At 30.8% G+C, this 27160-nt stretch overlaps 1 protein-coding gene across 28 annotated transcripts in view; it reads right to left on the bottom strand.

Annotated features, from left to right (window-relative positions):
* Window positions 1-27160, bottom strand: part of LOC145254883 (uncharacterized) — a 751603-nt gene that overhangs the window by 337185 nt on the left and 387258 nt on the right. For all 28 annotated transcript variants that reach the window (XM_080113769.1, XM_080113782.1, XM_080113768.1 and 25 more), the window contains exon 2: window positions 15928-15948. In XM_080113769.1, the coding sequence (XP_079969895.1) occupies window positions 15928-15948 (21 nt within the window). The remainder of the gene's footprint in view (window positions 1-15927; window positions 15949-27160) is intronic.

Below are 27160 nucleotides of genomic sequence, written 5' to 3'. Positions count from 1 at the left end.
TGTTCTAGATTTCTGTTGATTCACATCGTAGAGTGCGCGACAATTTAGAAGCCAATATTTAATGGTTGTATAATTTTAGTTTCCCAATTTCTGAACCTCGTGTGTTTATAAAAAGTGCTCAATGAATGAACAGGGCGGTTTATAGTATCGTTATTTATACAAACATTATTGGTTACATATGTGCATACGTGTTTTTTGCAGTGCATCTTTTCAGTGACATCAGGTCATTAGGCCATGGTAGCACTTAAGACCAGACTGAATAATATTTAATTTGTTGTAGACAAAAAGTTTTATTCAATTTATCTTTTTTTACATGGGGATCACCACTTATCAAGACCCGGAAGCCACTCGGGGATAAGGGTTATTGCGTGTACAATAATCAATGGGATAATATCGTAGTAATAGTTAGTATTGGAGATTTGATAAAGTGTCTTACTTAAGGGGGCGATTAATCAGGAATTTGTTTATGTTGGACTTGAAGACGTCCAAGTTGTAGTCAGGTGGGAAACAGGCAAACGGAAGAGAATTCCACAGGCGTGCACTTCTCAGAAAAAAAAGCTATGTTCATGGAATCTACGTTTTGATTTAGGCGCAGATAAAGAGTGGGGTAAGCTACTGACAGTGGTTTTAGCTATACGGGTGTTTATCATGAAGGATTGGCGAGGGGGACCAGAGATTGGACCTCGGACGAGCACTTGCCATGGAAATAACGATAAAACAAAGAAAGGCTTGCAACGTATCTTCTGTGGGAGAGAGGTTGTAGGGAAGAGAAGAAAGCCACGAAGTCTATTTTGTACTTTGTCAAGGCAGGAGTTTTTTGAAGCTCCAGACCAGATGTGGCAGCAGTACTCCATCTTTGGACGTACTTGGCTTTTGTAGAGATAGAGAATTGCATCAGTAGTGAGATATCTTCTGGAGCGGTAGAAGCATCTCACCATTTTCCCAGCGATCCGGGCAACAGACTTTATATACGTATTCCATTTCAGATCAGGAGTAAAGGTCAAACCCAGGAGCTTGTCAAAACATGAAGCCTCCCCAAGACGAGAGCCATCCATTTCAATTGATGCCAGATGAGGAACAGAGCGTTGATGATGTAAAGTTAGGAGCTTGGTTTTAGATGCATTAAAAGTAACCAGCCATCTCTTCCCCCACTGAAGCACGCACTCAAGATCAGAGGAGAGGGAATCAGAGAGAGCTTTGCCATTTGCCTTTGATGTGTTGCCGTAGATGGTTGTGTCATCAGCATAGATGTCAACGAATGATTTAAGTATGTGTTTTGGGAGATCATTGATGTAGATCAGGAAGAGAGTTGGGCCCAGGATGGACCCCTGGGGGACTCCAGCATTAATACTGTGGGCCTCTGATTGCTGCCCATCAACCACTGCTCTTATGAACCTATCAGAGAGAAATGATTTAATTATTGAGAAAACATTTCCAGTTATACCGTAATTGAAAAGACGATATATGTTCCCTTACGATAATCAAAATAAAAATAAACATATTATGTTACTACACCCCATGTCTAGAATCCGCATTTCAATTTTTCACAAAAACATTATTACTTGATTTTGATTTGATAACATGAATAAAATTAAATATTAACGGGTATTTAAACTAAATCAAAATTCAGAGAATCTTCCTAAATATGTGTCAACAGACTATGGATCAAATTTAATGCAAATTTTAAATACTTGAATTTTAAATGCCTACAAAAACGCTTTAAAATACAGCAAAAAAATCCTGAAATTTGCAGAAGATAGTTTTTGATAAATACTGTACGAATCTAAATTTTAACAAAGGGTTTCCTACACCTTTTGACCCATTTGTATAAAACTTAATATAGACCACAAGCATGACACTTATGCTTAACAATTGTTTTCGAAATTTATAATAATCCTTTGAGTCAATTATATAAACATATACATATGCCTAATTATATATGTGTGTGTACGTGTGTATGTATGTGTGTGTGTGTGTGTGTGTGTGTGTGTGTGTGTGTGTGTGTGTGTGTGTGTGTGTGTGTGTGTACTATGATTTATTGTATTTATTTATTTTCGTTGGCATTCAGATGCAGGAAATAAAGCACTCCAAATAAAATATCTCAATTCTTTCTCACTCACATATATCAACATCCGTTCTTTTTTTTATCTTCCAATCTACAATAACCATTTCTTTGAGTATTCCATTGGTGTCTCCCATTGAACGGACCGGATGTGATGCATTTTGTGGACGTACGAACAAAGAAGACGGATTATATAAATAGACAGTAGTGATTTCGCTGACAATGAAGAGAAATTTCTATATGTTGATCACGCATAGCTTACAAAAACCTAAACGATGATGCATTTTGTTGTGTATTCTTCATTTGGTGCGTCCTGCTTCCGTCTGTAGTTGTGCCTCGGTTCTGTGTTACGGCATGTGTCGCATCAAGGATTAGGTTCAAGTCCAACTAACTTGGATGTGTCACAAACCATGACACAGAATCATCACAATCAATTGGTCATCTTCCCAGTTGGAAAATTCTTATCAAAACACCCGGAACTGTTGGATGTTGAAAGATGGGATTTTTCATGTACCATGTATTCAAATTTTATATAATATTATAATAGAGTTTGTCTTTAAATGAAATTACGTCAGTAAAAATCGCTATTTGACGGATAAAAACATCATGATTCATATATAATTGGATATCAAATGTTATTAATAAAACTCATAATTTGAAACCTAAACTCAAATGAAGGTTCAGTTGTCTTGCGTATATAATTGTTGTTTGTTCCTCCGCTCAAATTTTTAATCTAGAAAGTTACTGTTTACTCCATCGTATTCCGATGAAGAAACAATCAATATTTTAAAATATTCATTAACGCTGTACATGTCAATTTGAGAACAATTCTTAGATCATACAAACCTGTTGTGTGTTAACACGCCTGTTTTTTTTAGAAATTTATGCAGGGAGACGTTACGTTAGAAACATACATACAAAACTAAAAGGCTCTCCATGAATTTTATAATAAATAAATGAGTATTGTAACGGAAGAGGTTAGGAAGATGAGATGATGAGAATATTAAAATAATTTATTCTCATCTAAGTTTATGCTGGAAGAAATATCAAAATGTAAGTAAGAACTAAAGATCGAAACAGTAAGATTAAGTTAGTGCTGAAAATGGGACACATTAATGATCAGAAGTAAATGTGCTACTCTAATAACAAATTTCGGAAAAATCAGTAAGACATGAAAATATGTGTATGTATTAATTAGAATAGTAATAGAAAACAGTATCAAAGGGAAGCCCACAAAATATATGCAAAACACTATATCTAATATATTGCTCTTAAAAATAAAATATATTATCTTGAATTTGGATTGGTGATAGACAGAAATATAATTCTTTTTTAAAACTCTGCATGCCTTTAGAATGAACAATTAAAATAGAATTTTCTTTATTTGAATTTACTGGTAGGTTTTGTGCAGCACGAATTTTCTATCTAGGTGCTAGAAGGTAAGGGATTAATTATTAAGTCAGAAAATGTACCATCTGTTATATGAATATAAACTGTCTGTTTGTGTGTGCCTTTGTGTATGTGCGTATGTCTGCAAAATACTTTTGACAGACGCATCAAACAATGACAAAATTCGTATCGTTAGAAAGAGTGGTCTTTCGGCCGACAAATATGTAAAAATTGGCCAAAAACATTCTTTTTGTGACCGCCAATTCGGCCGTCTTTTTACAAGAATGAGCCACTTTCTTCGTCGGTATTTTTGCAGTCCTCACGCGCCTTGCAATGACGAGCCTTATTTCCAATGTCGCCGACGTCGTTTTTCGCGGTGGGCGCGGCGACTAAACCGTTCGCTTTTTTGTTATTTCCTTTTTCTCTTAGCGTTGCAAGCTCGGGCCTGCCTGCCTGCTTGCTTGCTTACTACCTTTTTTCTGCTTGCACGGGTACTCGCTGCTATTTTCTACGGCGTTTTGAAAGATTTTTAGTGCTGCGTTGATCAATACTCCTATCATAAAACCTCTTCACACCCGGGCCACGGGGGGTACCCCCACTAATCTATAATATAAATCCTAAACGTCTGTTAGTATGGGTGTATGTGTGTATGTCTTGCTAAAACACATCGAACTGGGTTGAGACCGGTACCATCTGAAAGAGTTATCCCTCGGTCGCATGATATGTGAAAATTAGAAAAAGTCAATTATTTCGTATAGAAACACAGTTTTAAACGAAAAGTATGGTCAAGCATTATTGGCTTATATAAAATAATTTTCAATGATATTTTTAAACTTAAGTTTTTATTTAAAAGAAACAGCATTTACATTTTTACAGTTTTAACATCTAAACACGGTTAAAACATTTTTGTATTATCTTTTGGCATTTTTTATCGGCGGTTAACTTATCATTTTTATAACAGTTTAATTTCCTAATTTCAATTTTTTATAAGATATTTAAGTAAACTGAAGGTTTTTATTAAAAAGAAACAAACATTCGATGAACCTGAATAAGCGCCACCCCCTCTATATTTGTTAAAAATGTAAAAAGTCATTATTTCGACATTTGAAAGGGTTCTCACATTTTAGTTTCAACGTTATAGTAAATTGTTTTTTTTTTTTGTTTTTTGTTTTTTTGGTAATCGTGCATTTTTCTACCATGCTTAAATAATAACGTTACTATTTCAAAAGCCATTCTTAACATGGAGAGGGGGGGGTTGCAACTATTCTGTGCTTCCAGCTAACAATTAAAAAAGAAGATATCGTGAAACTTGAATTTAATCTTTAAAATAGCACGATATCAAAAGTGTATAAGCACCTCCCCCCTATTTTATAAACACGGAAGTAGAATTTTTCGGGTGTGCGGAAAACGAATACCAATTTTTGCAAAGTCATTCACGCCTGATGATCTTAACGTACGTTTCAAAGTCGTTATTTCGAAGGCCCGTAACGTCGTAAGTGCACCGTGAACCAAAGCGTTACAGGTTGTAGCCTGCCTACCGCGGGTATTTTTTGTTTCGTTCGCACGGGTACTCGTTGCTATTTTCATTTTTTTTTTAGAGGGTAGGTTATTTTTGTGTTTATTTTTCCCCCTCGCAACTGTACTCGCACGATAAAACATTTAGGGGGAGAGTGTGTTGCTCAGTAGCTTTACTCTACCACCTCTTCACACCGGAGCAACGCCGGGTACCCCTACTAGTCCTTTACATAAGGAGTAATGGTGAGAAATTATGTAGAAAAGCTGTTGTTTTGTTGGGCTTGACCTGATAACCGAAGGAATCTACTGATCACAGGGATTCCAAGGTCAATGGAACTTAAACATTTCAAGTTCTTCTGTTCCTACAATAGATATATGATATAATATTTGTTGTAATCCAAAGTTGTTTTCTTGTACTTTAATAGATATATGATATAATATTTGTTGTAATCCAAAGTTGTTTTCTTGTACTTTAATAGATATATGATATAATATTTGTTGTAATCCAAAGTTGTTTTCTTGTACTTTAATAGATACATGATATAATATTTGTTGTAATCCAAAGTTGTTTTCTCTTTTTCAAAAATGAAAGTGCCTTTTGGAGAGATCGTAAGTCTATGAGGAACATTTTACGTGCGTATAAATTTGGTTGTTTATATTTAGATTTTAAGAAACACAAAATTTATTCAATCGGATTATTTTATTTTTAAAATAATAATTTATTCAGTGCGTGTTAGTTAATGTAAATGTTTGTTAATTATTTATTTGTTATACATACTTCTAAATTTTAATTATATTATCATTATTTTTATTCAAAATGACTGACATATATTCTATTTATTTCTTTAATTTTCATTAATTTGTCAAATAGAAGTGAGTTTGATCTAAATAATATAATTTAGGTACATGTGGCCAATTTGAACCAGATGTAACTCAACATCCGATCGGCTCGAAACATGATGTCAACCCCCGGCGTTCGCCGATTATAAAAGCATGACAAACGCTACTAAAATACACTGAAGGAAATATTCTAATATAATAAAATTAACAGAAAAAAAACACTAAAATAAAAAAAAGACACAACAGCCTACCGTAACAATTTCTGCTTTATTGTTTTAATCATTTTTACTAGGAAATAAGCTAAAAAAAAAGTTGTATATTTTTAATATATTTGGGGGGGGGAAATAACACCCCCTGAAACGGTCATTCCTAACAACCTTATACAAGATGAATATCCCCACCTTGGAGTTGCAGACGCAGAAGATATCGTTTCATATTGCCAAACAAAACGATTAATTGCTGCAAAGAAAAATGCGACCGTAGAAAAGTCTACCTAATCATACAGAAATATTCCGGTTGTTCTAATTTAATTTAAAAAAAAAACTTTGCCTAGCCACACTCTACAGAAAATAATTATTCATGGAAGGAAACGAAAAAAAGTTTACTTTTAATTAGTTACAAAATAAAGAAAAAAATGAGGAAAAAACACATAAAAACACATAAGAACGGGATTTTAAAAAAAAATTTAAAAATATGAAAAACATAAAAATTGGTTTTCTTATTAATTTTAGTGACAAAAAATTGTTGGAAAAAAGAAATCTTGTTTGTTTACTTTTTTCAATTAAAAAATTGTTATACGAATAGCAAATATTTGCAGCAATTTCTACGGTAACAATTTCTGTTTACAATAAAAATTGTCAATATAAATTGTTACGGTAGGTCTTTGTTTCTTTTTTTTTTCATTATATTTTATCTGGTGATTTTATTATATTTAAATGTTTTCTTCAGTATTTTCCTTGAGTAGTGTTGTTATGCGAAAGCCGGCGGTTGACGTCATATTTAGAGCAAGGTTGAGTGGCCAGTGAGTTATGTTATGTTCAAATTCTGCGCAATTACCATAATTTACTTGTATCTATTTCATCCTTTGTTTTATTTCCTTGTGTAGAGTTATTGAATCAATAGCCACGCATTTATACACACACATGTATACATAATTTAAATTCATATTTATTACCAGAAAAATATCAAACAGTACTAGAGTAAGATATCATGTACCATAGATGATGTCGCTTAATCGTTTAGTTTAATAAACTCAGAAGTTGAGCTCTGCATTAATAAAACCATATTGTATTTATTTGTTAGCTAAATTATATATATATATATATATGTATATATATATATACAGATATCTATACAGAGATAGATATTTTTAGTCAACATTATACACCAGAATATGAATTTAATTCTCACCCATAATATTATTTTTGTATTTTTATGAAGTACGTCTTACACGTAATGCGTTAAATAGCATTGAAATAATCAGTAGAAACAAAAGTATATTCCTTAGAAAACAGTCGGAAAGTTAATTTTTTCCTTTGAATGGAAAATCAATTGGTAGGAAAAATGTTGATATTAATGTGAAAAATGAGTACATGCAGATGAATACAAAAAAGATGAATACAAATCTTGAAAAATGTTGAAAATAAATAAATACAGATGAAGATATTTAAAGTTCGCAGAACCATGAGAATAAAATCACTTGTTTATTGCAGTGTTTATCGGCAACCATCCAAAGGGAATACCATCAAACTAAACTACACGTGTAGAATCAATCTTATGCCGCCATTTCTTATTATTGGATAATACTATGATTATATTTGAAAAATGTTGCATTTAGATTCAAATCATATCAGAAGTAAAACAAAATTATATGAGATATTATTTCTAAAATACTTTTAATTAAAAACTAAACTTTTAATTTGATTCAGTATCAAAAGCTGTTAATCCATAATCTACGAAACTAAAATTAACTTTCAATAAAAAAGCATATTCGTCTACGTAAATAAATAAATAAATAAATAAATATTTGTCTCGAATGTTCTGAATATTTGAAATATTTATTCTTATTTACTAGCATGAGCCAATAGAAATTATTAAATCTAATTTTTAAAAACATTGCTATAAATTATTGATTCAATAAAAACAACAAAGTCCACACGATTAATGGATTATAAAATATGTGAAAGCTATCTCGTTCGCATTATTTAACATTCTGTTTTTAATTATTTAAGTACATATTTATATATGTCTTTCTCAAATCATCCCATCGACCTCAAATAATGAAAGCAGCCATTAAAAAATCAATTCACATTCGAAATCAAAAAAAAAAAAAAATATATATATATATATATATATATATATATATATATATATATATATATATATATATATATATATATAAGTAAATTCTTGGTACAGCAAAATGGAAGGAGAAATTTCAGAGGAAACATAATAATTTTTTTTTGTTTCTTTGATCTTTTTGATTTAAATTAAAATATATATATATATATATATATTAATTACTCATTTATAGCTACAGACACTAGTGTTTCACGTTACGCAATCAGCCATGTAGGAGGTGACAATTCATGTCGGTCAGGATATACGGACGCAGCCACGAAGCCACTTTTAACTCTATTTGCTAAGTCTTTACTTCTGGCTCACGAAACAATTTCAACGGGAACAAAAAGAATTAACAATTTATACATGCACTGTTTGGACGCAGACATTAGATAGTCCATAGTGTTCGAACGACGGAAATCGTTAACGTTGCATAAACGCTAGTTGATTATCTCTTAGTTTATATTTCCCAGGCTGTGCTCATCCTTAATTACCTAAAGAGGATTAGAAATTATAATTAAGTAATAATTAAATGTATAAAAGTATTAGATAGTTATTAAAATTTATCATGAATTTCTAATAATTTTTATCATATTTAATGCATATATATATATATATATATATATATATATATATCTACTTTGTAATAATTGAGTACATGAACACATGTGTATATATAGACACATGCATACATATATATATATATATATATATATATATATATATATATATACAAGCAGAAGTACCCGTCGTTGACTGGTTTCAAAAACAGCCTACAGAAAACGGACTGTGATTGATGAAAGTATGATAGGTTATGAAAAGGAGGGGGCTGTAAAGAGATAGGTTTTCATACTCAAAAATTTTACCCTAAGCAAAAAAGAATGAAAGTAAAGATAATTTTTGTGAAAATATATTTTTTATATCAAATTTGTTTCCATTCGTAGCCAAGAGCGACCAACAAAATGATGTTTCCTTAAAAAGAGAAAATGTTATATATATATATATATATATATATATATATATATATATATATATATATATATATATATATATAATATAAATATACAAGAAATAAATGTCACCATAGTAAATAAAAGTTACTTTTATTGTAGAAAAGTTATTTGGTTTGTATTTTTAAGTAGTTAGTAAAATTATTTTTTTAATTCACGAACCGGTTTTAAAAAAATCAAAATGGCAGCGACTTTGAAATGGAGAGTCCCGTTTTCAATTTGAAGGAGAGGCCCCTGAGCATTCTGTGTTAACAATTTTAGAGAGTTCCATCAACGTAAGGAATATTTATAAGCATATTTTAATGTTTTCCGTTATGTTGTGCTTGAGGAATATTCGATTATGGCATGTGTAGTTTATACAAAAATTCATTTAAGTAGTTATCGCCTTGAATTTCGTTTTAATTTCGCTTCGCTGAAATTATTTCAAGTAAAGAGCATTAAAAACTATTTCAAAACAAAAAAAAACATGTACTGAACTTTTGTTGACTATGGTAACATTTATTTCTTGTATATTTATTTTTTCGGGTAGTCGTTTGTTCGCTTTTATGCTAAACACTCTTACTAAATAATATCGACGAAATATCGAAAAACAAAGAAACAAAAACAGTGTTGAAAAATAATGAAGCTTTACTTACTTTAGTAAAATAATCCGAAATAGCAAAATGGAGATATATAAATAAAAATGAGAAAGGTTATGTAAATATTTTTAAAAATACACGTAATCCCGTGAACAGGATTTTTTCCTTCTTTTGACACGATAACAAGTAACATTCTTATTTTTTTTATTATTTATCTATTTTAGAAAGAGTGCCACGTGCAAGTGGAGAAGAAAAAAACAGAGTTATGCAAAATTTGTGTCGAGAATTGTCTAAAGGTCCGACTTTTTTTTGTTTTTTGGCTTTCACTTTAATAAGAACGTGAATTTACGAGGTGAATTTATTTGAGACAATATGATTCAACTCAAAAAATAAATAAAAGCTAACGTGAATTAAGATTAAAGTTAAGGTGTTATTGTGGACCCTCACCATTTTTAAAAACCTTGTTAAACTTTGTGACATATTTCCATTCTATGGAGGTCAGGCGCGAACGAACACCCAATAATTTTATTGTACCATATTTCCTCAAACTGAAACATAATTATCAAAGTATACTTACGTAAATATATATGAAAAGTCTTTGTTAAAGTTTGTTCCATATTTCCATGGAGTACAGGCGCAAACGCCGACATCACAATTTTATTATACCATCCCTATTTAAGTTGAAATATACTTATCAAAGTATTCTTATGTACATCTATATCAAAAACCTTAGTAAACGTTTTTTTTTTCATTTTTTATTTCCATACTTTGTGAGCCAGGTGCGAACGCAGACCCCACATTTTTTTATGAACCACCGTTCTGCCGGATCAAACATACCCATTCCTGATCCTCGATTCATCTTCTATCATTATATGTAATCAGTTTTTTAAAATAGTCAACCATATAGGAGCCTATTCCTGTCCAGACACACACACAGACATTCAGTCAGCTTTTATTATATATATATATATATATATATATATATATATATATATATATATATATATCCGATCCAGCATTTTGCTAATTCCTACCCTCTGATGAGAAGGAAAGTATTTCTTCGAAGCTCCGCGGATTAAGGACTATCCACTCATTTTGTGCTTCTTTTTTTTAAATTAAATATTTTTAACTCTTTTTCAAAGTGTTTTAACATGATCTATTAACTACGTGTTCTTATATTCACACACACACACACACACACACATATATATATATACATATATATATATATATATATATACATGCAAAATTTACGCGACCAGACTAAGGCGCTATATATATATATATATATATATATATATATATATATAGCGCCTTAGTCTGGTCGCGTAAATTTTGCATGTATTAAAACGTTATGGCAACAACTGCTAGGTCTATTTTTTAAGATATGATATTATACCCAACACCATTCACTACCTGGCAGGGTCCCACCTCCTTAAATTCAATGTAACACAAATTTTAAATACAACCCTTTCACTAAAGTTTTTATTAAAAGTTTACCAACATTGTGAACTACATAACTACTATGTTTTAAAGTGAAACCTGTAAGAGTGAATTGAATATATGTTATGCCAAACTTCTAGAATATATTTGATATCGTGGTGACTTAATCTCTATGAATCTTTGTGGTGACTTAATTTCTATGAATCACTAAATATTTATCTGAATGGATACTATAATAGTTAGTTCGCTGCAATCTGTCATATAAAATGTCAGCCAGATTGGCTCAGTAGTTTCTGGGTTAATGTGTAATGGGCAGACAAAAAGAAATATAATATGGATATTAATAATCTCAATAGAGAATAATCTATTTTTGCATCATCTGAACAGTCGCCACATAGAATAATAGCAGTCATTAAACAAGCGTACCACCTCTGTTTTTATATTGTGAAAAACAACGAATAAAACACAATTTAATTGATATTGAATAAAAAAAAAACAGCTTATGAATGCACACAATGATTACACAGTCATTACTCCAACAGTCTACCTACAATCCACCCAAGCATATCTGACCTTACTGGATCACATTCTACGGATGAAATAGAACTCCTCAGACTTAATCCCAGTTGATCGCAATTCAATACATAAACAACACAAATTTAAATATAGAAACAGTTATGTATAACAGCCTACCACATAAAATATCTCTCAGACTTTAACGCATCGTCTCCATATAACTTTAATGACACCACAAACTCCAAATCACTTCTTAATAATAAAGTGCTCTGTTTATTTACAACTTTTGTTTCTCTCCCATGAAAATCATTGATTAAATTTTGTCATAAAACCAAAGTATCTGTTTATTTGCAACCGATTAATGAGAAAAGCGAGATATACTTTACATAAACATACAATAATTATTCAACAGAACTTCTCTTTGGGAGACTTACATGTTAGTATACGTGGAGCAATGTAGGGAATATATCTGTACATCATAATGACTCCTTTTCATTGTATTATATCGGTGCCCCAACAGCTTTTTAGTTCAAATAAAATGCAGCTTTAACGATTATTGTTGGAGTCATTTAATAACATGAGGAATGATTGGTTCGTATACAATTCTATAAATAATGTCATGGTTAAAAACGCAATAGCAATAACGTCATGTATTATTGCTACATATTATTATTATTATAAGTAGTAGTAGTAGTAGTAGTAGTAGTAGTAGTAGTAGTAGTAGTATCCTACTATTTTACCTCCGGATTCTGCCTATCGAATTCATGTCAAATAGTTTAGCAAACTATAAGCTCTTAGTATCATTATTAGTTTATATCCTTCATTATCCAGTATGTTTTATTAGTATATTTAGAGTCCATTTTAGGAATATAAACGTGACTTTTACATAAGGATAAACACACATCATGCATAATAATTGCTAATATAAACTGTTTTTCTAGGTCAAGAATTGTAAGAAATATTAATGCATTTTATTCATAATCTAATTAAAATAGTTGTCTTTTAGGGTTTTCATGTCAGTCACAAATACTATTTAAACTAAAAAATAAAACTTTGTTTCTGACTTTTACATTTTTCATTGTTATTTTATTTTTGTGCAATGTTATGCATATAATAATGCAGTAACCTTACATTTATTTCAACAGTTACTTTGTCTTACTCAGAAGACGCATAATATTAAACATTTGTGAATAATCGTATAAAAATTCAATTATCAAGTCCGATAGCTCATTTTAAATCGAACAATATGATAGTATTTCTGCAAAAAAAATTAAAGTAAAAAGTTAACTAACTCATGTGCATTCCGAGCAACGCTGAGTAAATATGATTAGTAGTAGATTACAAATAAAATGAAGGCAACGATGCAGACATTTGAATATTAATTTGTACTTATGTATTCAAAGCAATTATAAATCATAGCATTTTCTGACAGTAGCCACAGTAGTTTCCTGCTATCAGCTCAAAGTTCTATGGTTCATAATCTTCGAGGACGAAATAACAACATATTTACTTTTTAAACACATAAGTTTTTTATTATCTTTTGATTAATCATGTGATGTAAACGTAATTATCGGCATTTACTAAAAAAATGAATTAAATCATGTTATTGACATTGAACACGACTGTGTTGTAGTTTGAAGGGGAGCAGAACTGTGGCAACGTTCAAAATATAAGAAAATCTCGGAAATAAACTCTGTTTATGGAAATCCAACTTGTCTTTAAATATAGAGAAGAAAAAAAGAATGTACTTTGAGTGATGAAAAAACGATTTTCTGTTGCGAATGTTTTACAGAGATTATCAATGCATTGAGGCTCATTCGATGCACAGCATTTATTCTATTTACACTGTTTCATTATTCCTGTTATTACTGCTTACATTGTCAAATATCACACATATGCATACGGATACATTAAATTACTTTTTATTCACAAACTTAGATGCTTTTATTCACAAACTTAGATGCTTTTATGTAGCGCATATTTATACAATTTTACACAGTAAATACAGTTTGAGTTGTCTAAGCATACAGATCACGGATATTTTGTTTGGCAACAGAAAGGCGTTGCAGGTTTTTCTTGTTGTGAATAAATTGGAAAGTTGTTTACTTTTTATGCAATTAAACTATACAAACTTATCAAATATCTATGGGTGTATCTAGAGCATTAGGCACAACTGTTTATGGCAACAGTTCGAAAACTGAGAATTAATATCTTGCCCATTATCTATGCCAATTATGCGCACATGATGCAGTGAAGAAAAATGTTAAACACCCATAAAACACGCTTTCAAACCAACACTCAGATCGTTGCTTTTTGCTGCAATGAAATTGTTTGCTATTCTGAAGAAGCTCTTGGTTTTTAATAGGACCGTAGGACTGATTTAACTCGAAATTAAAAATTAAAGACTTATAAAATGGGTTGCTAAATTTGCTGGAAAAATGATCAGATCATCCCCCCCCAGAAAATTCCTGACAATTGATGCAATTCTCCTACATGTATAAGTATTATATACGCCCAAATATGGATTACTGCTACACAAAGCATTCTTTTCCTTCTCTTGAAAGAATACAAAATATATCTTCTGTTCTGTAGAGTTCTTTTCTCGTAGAACAGACGTTGCTTATCTTTCCCTCCCATATCGTTATTTCAAAAGAAAGTTTCTTGACTGATCTTTAATCTCTGATTTGTTTCTTGTTGTAAGATACACACACCAAAATCTTATCTTCCTACGACAATTGAAAAGAGATTTGATTTCTGGTACTTCAGTGTGTATATTAATCAACAACATTTTCATGAACAGAGTTTCTTTTCGTACATGCGGAACACATTATCACAGGTCTGTTCCTAATCACACTTGATTTGGTAGGTTTCCAATAAAATGTCAATACATTATTCTCATAATAAAATGGCAATAAATTATTCTCATAATGCGTCCCCATAATTTATCAAGTTTTCTTAGTTCCGTTCATTATTTTCAATCCTCTCATAAAATCATTCTGCCAATACACCCATCTCATTAACCCTTATACTTAAGTGGCTTTTGGCCTTATAAACAATGTAGTAATGAGTTACTCTATCGACACGAATAAGCAATTATGTGTTTGCATGCATGAATTTCTAAAGCCACATCATTGCATTTACGTGAATATTAATGTTTCAGGAGTTAGAAATATTCTAATAATAAATGACTGTGGTGGCTTTAAGCTTATCGAACTATCCAAGGGGTTCACATATCTATAGCGACAATCATTTCCAGTAGTAATATTAATAATTGGTTATTTGCATGGATGAAGTAGTTAGCTACAAGAATAAACTAATGCTATCATTACGCTATTAATCTTGGTGTGTTAGGAAAGGCGGTCGCAATAGCAATTATAATTATATCAATAATGCGTAATAACTATTACGATGACGAGAACTAATGTGGTTCATAAGGCGCATTTTGAATTCAATTGTTATTACGATAGACAATAAGTTAATGTTCAATTTCAAAATAACAATTTGTCATTTATTGCTTGGAGAAGCATTGGTAAAAATATAAATAAAGTTTGAGAAATATTATCAACGATAGAAAATGGCACAGTGGACATTGTCATTGAGGTTCGAAGAATTCCGGGAGTTCGTTATACTGCTAAGATTAACAGTAGATAATGAGACGCGCGTGCGAGTAAATCAATACTAATATTACACAGGAGAATAAGTCATGTACAATGTTTTGTGTTTTTGAGTGTTCAATAAGAATATTTGCAAAAAAGCTGCTTTGAATGGCGCTAGAATTCATCAATTAATAAATACTATTTTGCTAGTTCTATAACGTAGTAATGAATGAAAAGCATGTTTTTGTGACACATAATCATAAAGAATAACTTCATGTATAATCATTTGAGAAATTTCAGGTTTATGTATGTGGACTCCGCAAATTACTTAGAGGTAAAATAATTTTAAAACTTACAATGTGGTAAGGAGTTACTGTATCAGGATTATATTATCAAAATATTAAAGGGCTGCACAACTAAGAAATCAATGTTACAATAGTATTTTCCATAGACTAGACACACAATAAAAATGAACAGCCGTTAAGTAGTATTTTGAACACTAGTAATTCAGTAAATTAGTTTCTTGAAAATAGTTATAGTTAATTATTAGCTAAAATAGCTAGTAAATCGTTAAGAAAGGTTAAATTAAAGACTTCCGTTCTTTTTAACTATAATGCATGAGTAAAATAATTACTTACCTTGACTGTGAAGTGGGGACACTGCAAACAGAAAATATATTTATCAGTAAAACATGTATAAAAAAACAGGTGTTTAGAAAATATATGACATAACATCAATATTATGTTTCATATGAATAAATGAAAAAAGACTCCATAAAAATAATTCAGAAATACTTGGTTTATAAGGTCATTGAAACCAATACTGATTCATATTCTTTGTTATAAACCTCTAACACATCATACAATGCATGTGCTAGTGCACTCTTATTATTATATGTGTGATAGATAGACATATGTGATAGATAAACATACGTGATAGATAAACATATGTGATACATTAACATATGTGATAGATAAACATATGTGATACATAAACATATGTGATAAATAAACATATGTAATACGTAAACATATGTGATAGATAAACATATGTGATGGATAAATATATGTGATGGATTAACATATGTGATACATAAACATATGTGATATATAAACACATGTGATAGATAAACACATGTGATGGATTGACATATGTGATGGATAAACACATGTGATGGACAAACATATGTGATACATAAACATATTTGATACATAAACACATGTGATAGATGAACATATGTGATAGATAAATAAATGTGATAGATAAACGTATGTGATACATAAACATATGTGATACATAAACATGTGATAGATAAACTTATGTGATGGATAAACATATGTGATACATAATCATATGTAATGGATAAACATATGATACATAAAAATATGTGATACATAAATATATGTGATGGATAAACATATGTGATACATAAAAATATGTGATACATAAATATGTGATAGATAAACATATGTGATGGATAAACATACGTGATAGATAAACATATGCGATAGATAAACATACGTGATACATAAACATACGTAATACATAAACATATGTGATGGATAAAAGTGTGTAATGGAAAATTATATGTAGCGGATAAACACATGTGATAGATAAACATATGTGATAGATAAACATATGTGATAGATAAACACCTGTGATAGATACACACATGTGATAGAAAAACATATTTGATACATAAACATACGTGATACATAAACATATTTGATACATAAACATATGTGATGGATAAACATATATAATGGATAAACATATGTGATACATAAACATATGTGATACATAAGCATATGTGATAGATAAACATATGTGAGAGATAAAAATATGTTATACATAAACATATGTGGGAGATAAACATATGTGATACATAAACATGTGTGATACATAAACATATTTTATAGATAAACATACGTGATACATAAACATATGTGATACATAAACATATGTGATGGATAAACATATGTGATACATAAAAATATGTGATATATAAACACATGAGATAGATACACATACGTGATAGATAAACTTATCTGATACATAAACATATGTGATAGATAAATATATGTTATATATAAACACGTGTGATAGATAAAAATATGCGATAGATAAAAGTGATATATAAACATATGTGATATATAAACACATGTGATAGATAAACATATGTGATAGATAAACACATGTGATACATAAACATATGTGATGGATAAAAATATGTGATACCTAAACACATGTGATACATAAACATATGTGATAGATAAACACATGTGATGTATAAACATATGTGATGGATAAACATATGTGATAGATAAACACATGTGATACATAAACATATGTGATACATAAAAATATTTGATACATAAACATATGTAATACATAAACATATATGATGCATGCACATATGTGATACATAAACATATATAATACATAAACATATGTGATGCATAAACATATGTAATACATAAACATATGTGATGCATAAACATATGTGATAGATAAACATATGTGATATGTAAACACTTGTGATAGATAAACATATGTGATGGATAAACATATGTGATACATAAACACATGTGATACATAAGAACATGTGATAGATAAACATATGTGATAGATAAACATATGTGATAGAAAAACATATGTGATACATAAACATATCTGACACATAAATATATGTGATACATAACCATATTTGATACATACATATATGTGATACACAAAACCCATGTGATTGATAACCATATGTGATGCACAAACATATTTAATACATAAACACATGTGATAGATAAACATGTGTGATGGATAAAAATATGTGATAGATAAACATATGAGATACATTAACTATGTGATGGATCAACATATGTGATACATAAACATATGTGATAAATAAACCTATGTGATAGATACACGTATCTTATGGACAAGCACATGTGATAGATAATCATATGTGATAGATAAACATATGTGATGGATAAACATATGTGATAGATAAACATATGTGATGGATAAACATATGTGATACATAAACATATGTGATACATAAACATATGAGATACATAAACATATGTGATGGATAAATATATGTGATGGATAAACATATGTGATGGATAAATATAATTGATGGATAAACATATGTGATGGATAAATATATGTGATGGATAAACATATGTGATGCATAAACATATGTGATGGATAAACATATGTGATGGATAAACATACGTGATGGATAAACATATGTGATAGATAAACATACGTGATACATAAACATATGTGATACATAAACATATTTGATACATAAACATATGTGATAGATAAACATATGTGATACATAAACATATGTGATACATAAACATATGTGATACATAAGCATATGTGATACATAAACATATGTGATACATAGACATATGTGATACATACACACATGTGATACATACACACATGTGATAGATAAACATATGTGATAAACACATATGATACATAAACATATGTGATACATAAGCAGATGTGATAGATAACATATGTGATGCATAAACACGTGTGATAGATAAACATATGTGATACATAAATATATGTGATGGATATACATATGTGATAGATAAAAATATGTTATGGATAAAAATATGTTATACATAAACATATGTGATAGATAAACATATGTGATGGATAAACATATTTGATACATAAACACATATGATAGATAAACATATTTGATAGATAAAAATATGTGATAGATAAACACATGTGATAGATAAACATATGGGAATAGATAAACATATGTGATAGATAAACATAGGGTATAGATAAACATATGTGATAGATAAACATATGTGATAGATAAACACTCTTCTCATAGAGAATCCGGACGGCATCATATAAAAGTTGGTCTTTCGCATATCTGATAAAAAAAATACAAGAGACTAAATGCAGGATAAATCAAACCCATATTCAGAGAAAGAAATCAATCACAAAGAACATTAGACAAATAAGGGAGTGAAAAATACCCACTACACTAATAGATACGTTTTTACACACAAAAACACACACACACATACATACATATATATATATATATATATATATATATATATATATATATATATAAACAAACGGTGTTAAGATTACAGAGAGCTTCCGTTTACTTGAACCTGATTTATATTTTTAATTTCGTATATGATCATTTAGTGTGCAGATCGAAAAAAATAATATATGTATAGTTCAAAGCTGGCCGCGATGGTGCTTTTCGTTATTCCAAGAAGCCATCGTTAGGAAGGATTCCTGTGAATATATATATATATATATATATATATATATATATATATATATAATTTGCAATGTTATGCCAATATTTGTTCAATGATTTTGTGTATCGGAAATTATCCAATAATCAATAATATCGATTACTTGAATAAACGACAAAGCAAAAATATGATAAATACAAAAAGGTGTGAAAGTAAAACATACAAGCATTTCAATAATGATCAACCAATCAATTAATAATAAAAAATGATACTTTGAATTTCATTTTATTTATTCCGACTTATTTAGCGATAAAATGCTTTTGAAGCTTAGTATAGATTCGATATGCGAAATGTGCCATTTTATTTTGGGATAATAAACGTATTTAAGTTGAAATGATCGCCTGAGTACATTGCTAATCGTTTGATATCGAAAGGGTTTGTAGCGTGTGAATAATCGCTAATGATCCTTTTTTTATATATTTATTCGCCCCGAACAAAACATATCCTTAGTAAAGTGTAAAGGATTACTGCAGTATGCGGTCAGAAATATAGGAGGAGTTATGAGCAGCAAAATATTTATTCAAATCACATTTAAATTTATGCATGTTGGCACTGTCGGGGAAACAGGGTGCGAGAATGGAATTCGAAACGTTATGGATACGTGGAATGAAGCTATCAGAATAAAAAAAGAATTATCCCGGCATCAAGGAACCTCTACGTTATACGTTTTCTTATTTGGCGATTAATCAAGTAGAGGAAATGTTAGTTTATGATAGAATTAATTGTGTAGTAAGTTCTTCCCGCTTAGCTATCTTTGTATTTCGCACAATCACTCTAACTTGATTCATGAAATCTTTGATATTTCTTAATCTCTTTGTGAGCAGTCAGCGAAAGTGAGTATTCCCAGTTAATTTACAATTCGTAAACATCATTTATTATTGAGGTAGAAAAATTATAGGTCACTTTACTTTTATATCAACATGATCATATAGGAGAAAACATATTTATTTTTGGTCATACGAGAAAAATGTTTTAACAGATATATCACAGTTTATGAATTTTTAATTTAAAAAAGTTGAACAAATAGTTATAGTTAGAATATAATGCGCTTTTGAAGCTACGTGTAGTTGTAAATTGTCAAAAGCAAACGGTTCTTAGGAAGCCTGTCAATGTTTCATCCCAGATCTACCCGTGAACCCATAGATGAGAGTAGGTATTTTATTGGTTATTTGAATCATGTGACATAGAAAGGAGTTCGCTTCATACTTAAGTTTCTATGTTTACTTTAATCAGGAAAGACTGTAAAATCTTGCTAAATAGGGACGTTTTAGACCAATGAGTGGATGATGTACGCATAAATAACTTACAAGAAAATAAATATGTCTTTAGTAATGTTAACTAGAACGCATTTTACTTTAAAATGATCACACGCTCTTTCTGTTTGAGTGTACGGTGTGAAAAAACATTCACGGTTAGACACCTTACCCACGCGGTGGAGGGTCGGTCAAAATAATACATCTTTTGGTTGAGGTATATAACACAGTGATCCGTTTATTTATTCATTTATTTGACGGTTTCGCGTTAATTTGCTCAAATCAGAAAATTAAAACTTGAAATCACTGAGTATTATAAAAATTGCCGACGGATTAGAATTTCTAATATCTTTATTGACGAGAGCACTCTTGTTTATTGAAGATTATCTGCACGATTAAAATAGTGCAGTGCATTCCCCATTAAAGGATTTAAAGATTTTATGCTCTACACCTGATAAGGTATTTCTCTGTTAAATGTATTTAGTATACCTCAAAAGACGGGATACCCTCTAAAAGTTTACGGGTGCGATTATGAGTTTCTATTGAGGCAAAAGCCTATTAATCACTAGTCACGAGTCTCCTAATCTGGCAATGTTTAGTAGCCTGGACAAGTTCAAGAGTATCGGAAACGCAATGCTGGTGTATATAAGGTTTTTGTTATTTTTTAGTTTTTCCTTTTTTATGATAAGTTGTTCTATTAAAGTTCGAGTGTTTAATCTACCCTAACTAGTTAATGCATCGTAAAGAGCCAGTATTAGTAGGTTTTTGCCCAAATGGTATTAGTAAAAAAAGTTAATTTTCCGGGCCTTATATTTTCTAAAATTATGAAACCTGACATTCTCAAATAGCATGGGAAATTACCAGGGTCAACCTTGCTTTACTTCAGTGAGGAGATGTGTTATTTTAACGTGAAATGATTGTAATCTATACTATTTTATAATCAGAAATGTGTAAGAATGTTTACACTTCTTTTTATAGCAGTTTACATATGCTTCTTTGGTGAATGAAAGGTCGTACGATTTCTAACCGCATTTCACCCAACATGTTATTTGATAAAGCCAATAAAATAAGTAACAATGTAGTAATAAAGAGAACTCTTTTGTGCGTTATTTATTACTAAAATAAACAGTTCATTGATGCGTTTTATCTGCTGAACAGCAATAATTGCCAATCCCTTATTTCTCTACAGTAATTTTAATGTAATTCATGCCCCCTAAAAGATAGATGTTAGGCATCAAGAGGAGAGAAAACTTAATTAATGATTAGACCAATGAAGATGTGGGAGAAAGAGAGGGTGATAAAAAGAACAGAAGAGACATAGAGAGAGGAAGTGAAATAGAGAAAGGGAAAAGAGAAATGAAGTCAGACAAGGAGAAATAAAGAAAAAAGCGAAAGTGTTTGTGAGACAGAGAGAAAATGATAAGGTTGCGAGAGTAAGTAAAAGTAAGAGATGGTGAGAGTTGTAGAAGAGGGTGGGAGAAAGAGGGAAGAGAGCAAAAAGATGGTAAAAAGAGTGAGATAGAAGACGAAGAAAAGATGTACGGCTGAATGAGATAAAGTGAAGCTGAATAGGATGAAAATTGAGAGAAATAAAAGAGAGGGGGAGTAGTCAGGGTTAGAAGAAAGAAAAGGTGTAATTCCAAAGAGATGGGCTTAGATCGGGGAAACAGGTAGAGGAAGAGTAGGAGTAAGTTTGTGGACGACGGTCGGAAATTAGTAATTAATGATCGGCCTTGAATGTCACTAATCAATTAACATGGATTACTACCAACCACTTACCCACACCTTTAACCCTACCCTACTCCATTCATCATAATCAATAACAACTCGGGTCTTGTTTCAATTTCACTAAATTGGCACGTATCGATTTTTTTAACATTTTTTCCAAATCAACAAATATGGATCCGGCTCTTAAAAATAAACATTTTTAACAGATTTAATATATAAAATACATTTATTGCAAACAATTGGCTCTGAATTACTCTAAGAAATTAACTAAATATAACATCCTGCTTTAAATAGTCTGGCGAATATTCTTAGCATACTGCTTAACGGAAAGCGCCCGTCTAACCTGAAAAACAGATTATAAAATATATAATTTTAAAAGGTACGCTAGAGATTTACCGAAGCGAACACTAGTTAATATTAATCGACATACGTTAAGTCAGTTTATGTCTTACGTACGTTATCACCTTTCATCCACATTAAAAATGATTAGAAAATGATTGTGATTATAGATTAATATGATGTCAGTAAGTAAAAATACCGGCTCACTTTAAAATGATTTATTCCAAAATCAAATTATGTCTTTTCGTTAATAATACAATTTTAGACAAATAGATTTCAGTATATGCCATTAGTTTCAATGATTTGAATAATATTTAACTAATAATAATATTGTTTTAAAACGAAAAAGCATTGCAACAATTTTGAATAAAGAAACATTTTCGTTTCATTAATTTAAGAATATCTAACTGGCAATGACAATTATTTTTACGGTAGAAGAAAGAGTATTTTTCTTAGTGATATAGATCGAAACAGATACTTGATATTTCATAAGGAATATTACAATTAACAGTAAATTATACACATTAATGTAGACCACCGTGAAATTTTCTCTGAATGTCAGACTTTATTAATAATTAATAAAACGTATTATTATAACAATTAATAATATAACTAATGTTACTTTATTAGAGAATAAATTTAACGCAGCTTTATAAAATATAAAGTTTTATTTATTTTTGTATTATTTGGGCGATTATTCTCATCTGGGTTGTTTCTTTTTTTTATTCAGAACGTTTCGGTCGATGTAATCTCCGACCATCTGATTATGGTCGGAGGTTATATCGACCGAAACGTTGTGAAAAATAAACAACTAAGATGAGAATAATAGTCCAATTAATTCAAAATAATTATAAATCCTCATCTCAAAATACATACATTCATCACATCAAAGCTGTCTTTATTCCTTTCTGAAGTTGGAAATGAGGCTTGGTTATTCGTATTATTTGGATTCATCGGACTACTGTTCTCATCTTGAGTGTGATTTTCACAACGTTTTGGTTGATGTAACCTCTGACCTTCTTCATGTGTATCTTGTTGTACTTTCGAATGTTTCCGTCGAACTCGGGGATATGGGCGGAATTTCGAGCGGAACCCTTTATTTACTTCACAGGAGCATGCTCTTATTCCGTCAGCGTTGTTAGACAAATCTCTGAATAAAAGTGTTTTCCTTACGTTCTGATCTTTGTGCTCAGTTGGTTCAAAAGGATTTGCTTAACACAGTATCAAACAAAGCATATAGACTTATTTCTTGCTAAATCTTCTCCCATCGTAAAATCATACAAGGTGGTGAGAACTCGCTGTTTGACAATTTGATTAGTTTTAACAGTAAACTCTCGTCAGCGAGTCTTTTCTCCGCTAGTTCCATTATTTTTTCACGCTAATCATTCTATTCGCTACAAAAAAAAAACGCTCGGGTTGTTCTTTTTTTCTCATACACTACTTAAACTATAAATTAAAAAATGCATAGTTCGTTTTTTCTGTTGTTCTTTTGCGACGGAAAGTTAATTATGAATCAAGGATTTCGCAATTTCCAATGTGTGCGAAACCGTTAGTATAAGAAAACAAGCGAATACAATGGAAACAAGGTGATGCTCATGCGAAATTCTTCTTTTTATTTTTGAAAATTTAAGAAAGCGAATTTATGTACAATAGTAGGACCCGTATTTTGGCATTTGACGATGTTATTTCATTGTTCAGTCCAACGAATCAATGTAGTATCTGCCAGATTCGCGTCTTTGGTGGAAATGGAATGTATCGCCTTTTTTTTTACACAGTTATCACCACTTATCAAGGCCCGGAAGCCACTCAGGGATAAGGGTTATTGCAAGTACATTACGTTAGTGTGGAGATTTGATGAAGTGTTTACTTAAGGGAGCGGTTCATTAGGAATTTATTAACATTGGACTTGAAGACATCCAAGTTGTAGTCCGGTGGGAAGCAGGCAGACGGAACAGAGTTCCACAGGCGTGCAGTTCTAAGAAAGAAGTTTTGTTCATGAAATCCGCGTTTTGATTTAGGCACAGATATAGAGTGGGGGAAATTTTTCACAGTGGATTCAGCTAGACGGGTGTTTTTCGTGAAAGATTGGCGAGGGGGGACCAGAGATTGGAGTTCAGACGAGCACCTGCCATGGAAATAACAATAAAACAAGGATAGGCTCGCAACGTCTCTTCTGTGGGAGAGAGGTTGCAGGGTAGAGAAAAGGGCATCCCCCACTAAGCCACGAAGTCTATTTTGTACTCTGTCAAGGCAGGATAGGCTGTTTTTAGCAGCTCCTGCCCAGATATGGCAACAGTATTCCATCCTTGGACGTACTTGGCTTTTGGCTTTTACGCATTATTTATGTTCAAAATTTACCACTGCAAGCCAAATAAATATTTTCATATACTTTTTACGCACAACCCTTTGCCATATACAGGGTATTTCGAAAAGTAATAAATTATTTTCGAATTATATTCTTACCTCCTAATTACCAAAATGTTCCCATAAACATAATCCAAAAAGGTGGTAAAAAGGTGGTAAAAAGATGCTAAAACACATTGAAAAGGTGTTGACATGCAAGGCTATTCGTTATTTGTTAAATAAAAGATGAATGAGTGCGGGTCCAATTGATCTTGAAAGTGTGCATTGTGAATAGCTTATCACTAGTGAAAGATTTGGCAGGAGCACGTCAAGAGGACAAAACTAGGAATGATATTCTGGAAAAATGCTCACACACATAACGTCACATAGAATGAAAGTGCGAAAAAACAGAGATTTCGAAGCACACACCGGTACGTTTCATGACAAAATGTTTTAATAACGACAAAACCGTTGAGAATTTCATGCAGTGATGGGCGTTTATTTATCTGTATACTTGTCTCTTAATTTTTTATTTATCTCTCTATATAGCCAGCTAATAGTTACATAGGTTAATATAATTATCTCTCATCTACATAAAGAACAGCAAATTGTGCTTGTCATTATTTAATATTTTTCTTTCAACAAACCTTCATTTCCAGAATTTGTCTCATCTTAATTTTTCTATTTCTCAATAAAGTTATAGGATAAGTTATAAGATAGCAAGAAAGACAATATGACCCTGCACAAAGGAAGGACGAAACAATGAAGAATCAATACGGCTATTTTATATCCCAACCTTAAAATATCACAACCACAGTCCACACCAGTAATATTTATATAATTTACCAAGACTCAATATGAAAAAAAGAACAGTTTTTTTTTATATAATTACAAATTCACACAACGAATTTAAAAAATTGAGAAATTTGGCTGTTTTAGCTACAGACACGAAAGCTGTATTACAGTAATGAATTTTTAGGTTAGTTTTGAAAGTCGAACAAACGCACACCTGAAATGAAATCATTCTGTAGTATAAGAGTAAGCGCTAACTACATTTCTATTTTAATCAATGTTTCTTCATTGATTCGCATGAGAGAAAAATAACTAGAATTTGTTAGGTGAGATTATTTTATTTTTTTTTGGAAGCAATTTCCGGTAAAGAAAAAATAGGCCTTTACTTCTCATTCATTGCTTGGCGATCGTTACCACCGGATGGTCAGCACAACAGACTCAAATAATGAAATTAAAAAAAAATAACAAGTTTTCAAAAATAATACAAAATAACGTTTACAACTTGAATTCTCTTTCCTTATAACGAATGATGAATACAAGAATGTTTGTTTAAATTTGATTTTTAATTAACCAAAAATTAAACAAGAAACATCGGTCGGAATTGATCGCTTGCTGGAAGAAAATCTAATTAAAAACGAAAAGTAAAATCTAAAATAAAAAAACACACAGATAAAACTGGTTCAAATAATGTTACAATTTAAGGTCAATATGCCTTATTAAACAGATAAACGCTTGAAGTCGGAGACAGTGTGCCATACTTGTTGATAGGGGTGTTAGATAAACATTTTAAAAAGACGAAACTGACTGCATGTACAAATCTACAGATGAGATGTAAAAGATCAAACGACGATGCTTGGAAGAAGAAGAAGAAGAAGAAGAAGAAGAAGAAGATGATGATGATGATGATGATGATGATAATAATAATAAAACTACTTCTAACGCCTCGCCTTTTATAACAATGCCCAGTCAAAAAAATCATTATAAGCCTACGCTCTTCGGTCTCACGTTAACAAAACAACGAAGATTAACATAAGGTCGCATTACCCGTTGTAGTTTTTTTTTTTTTTTTTTGCTAAACATTTAATTTGTATATTTAACAGTTT

Source organism: Euprymna scolopes, chromosome 30 (assembly GCF_053919585.1).
Source record: "Euprymna scolopes isolate OS-2025 chromosome 30, ASM5391958v1, whole genome shotgun sequence".
In the NCBI taxonomy this organism is placed as follows: Eukaryota; Metazoa; Mollusca; class Cephalopoda; order Sepiida; family Sepiolidae; genus Euprymna; species Euprymna scolopes.
This window is presented reverse-complemented; position numbering and strand designations above follow the sequence as displayed.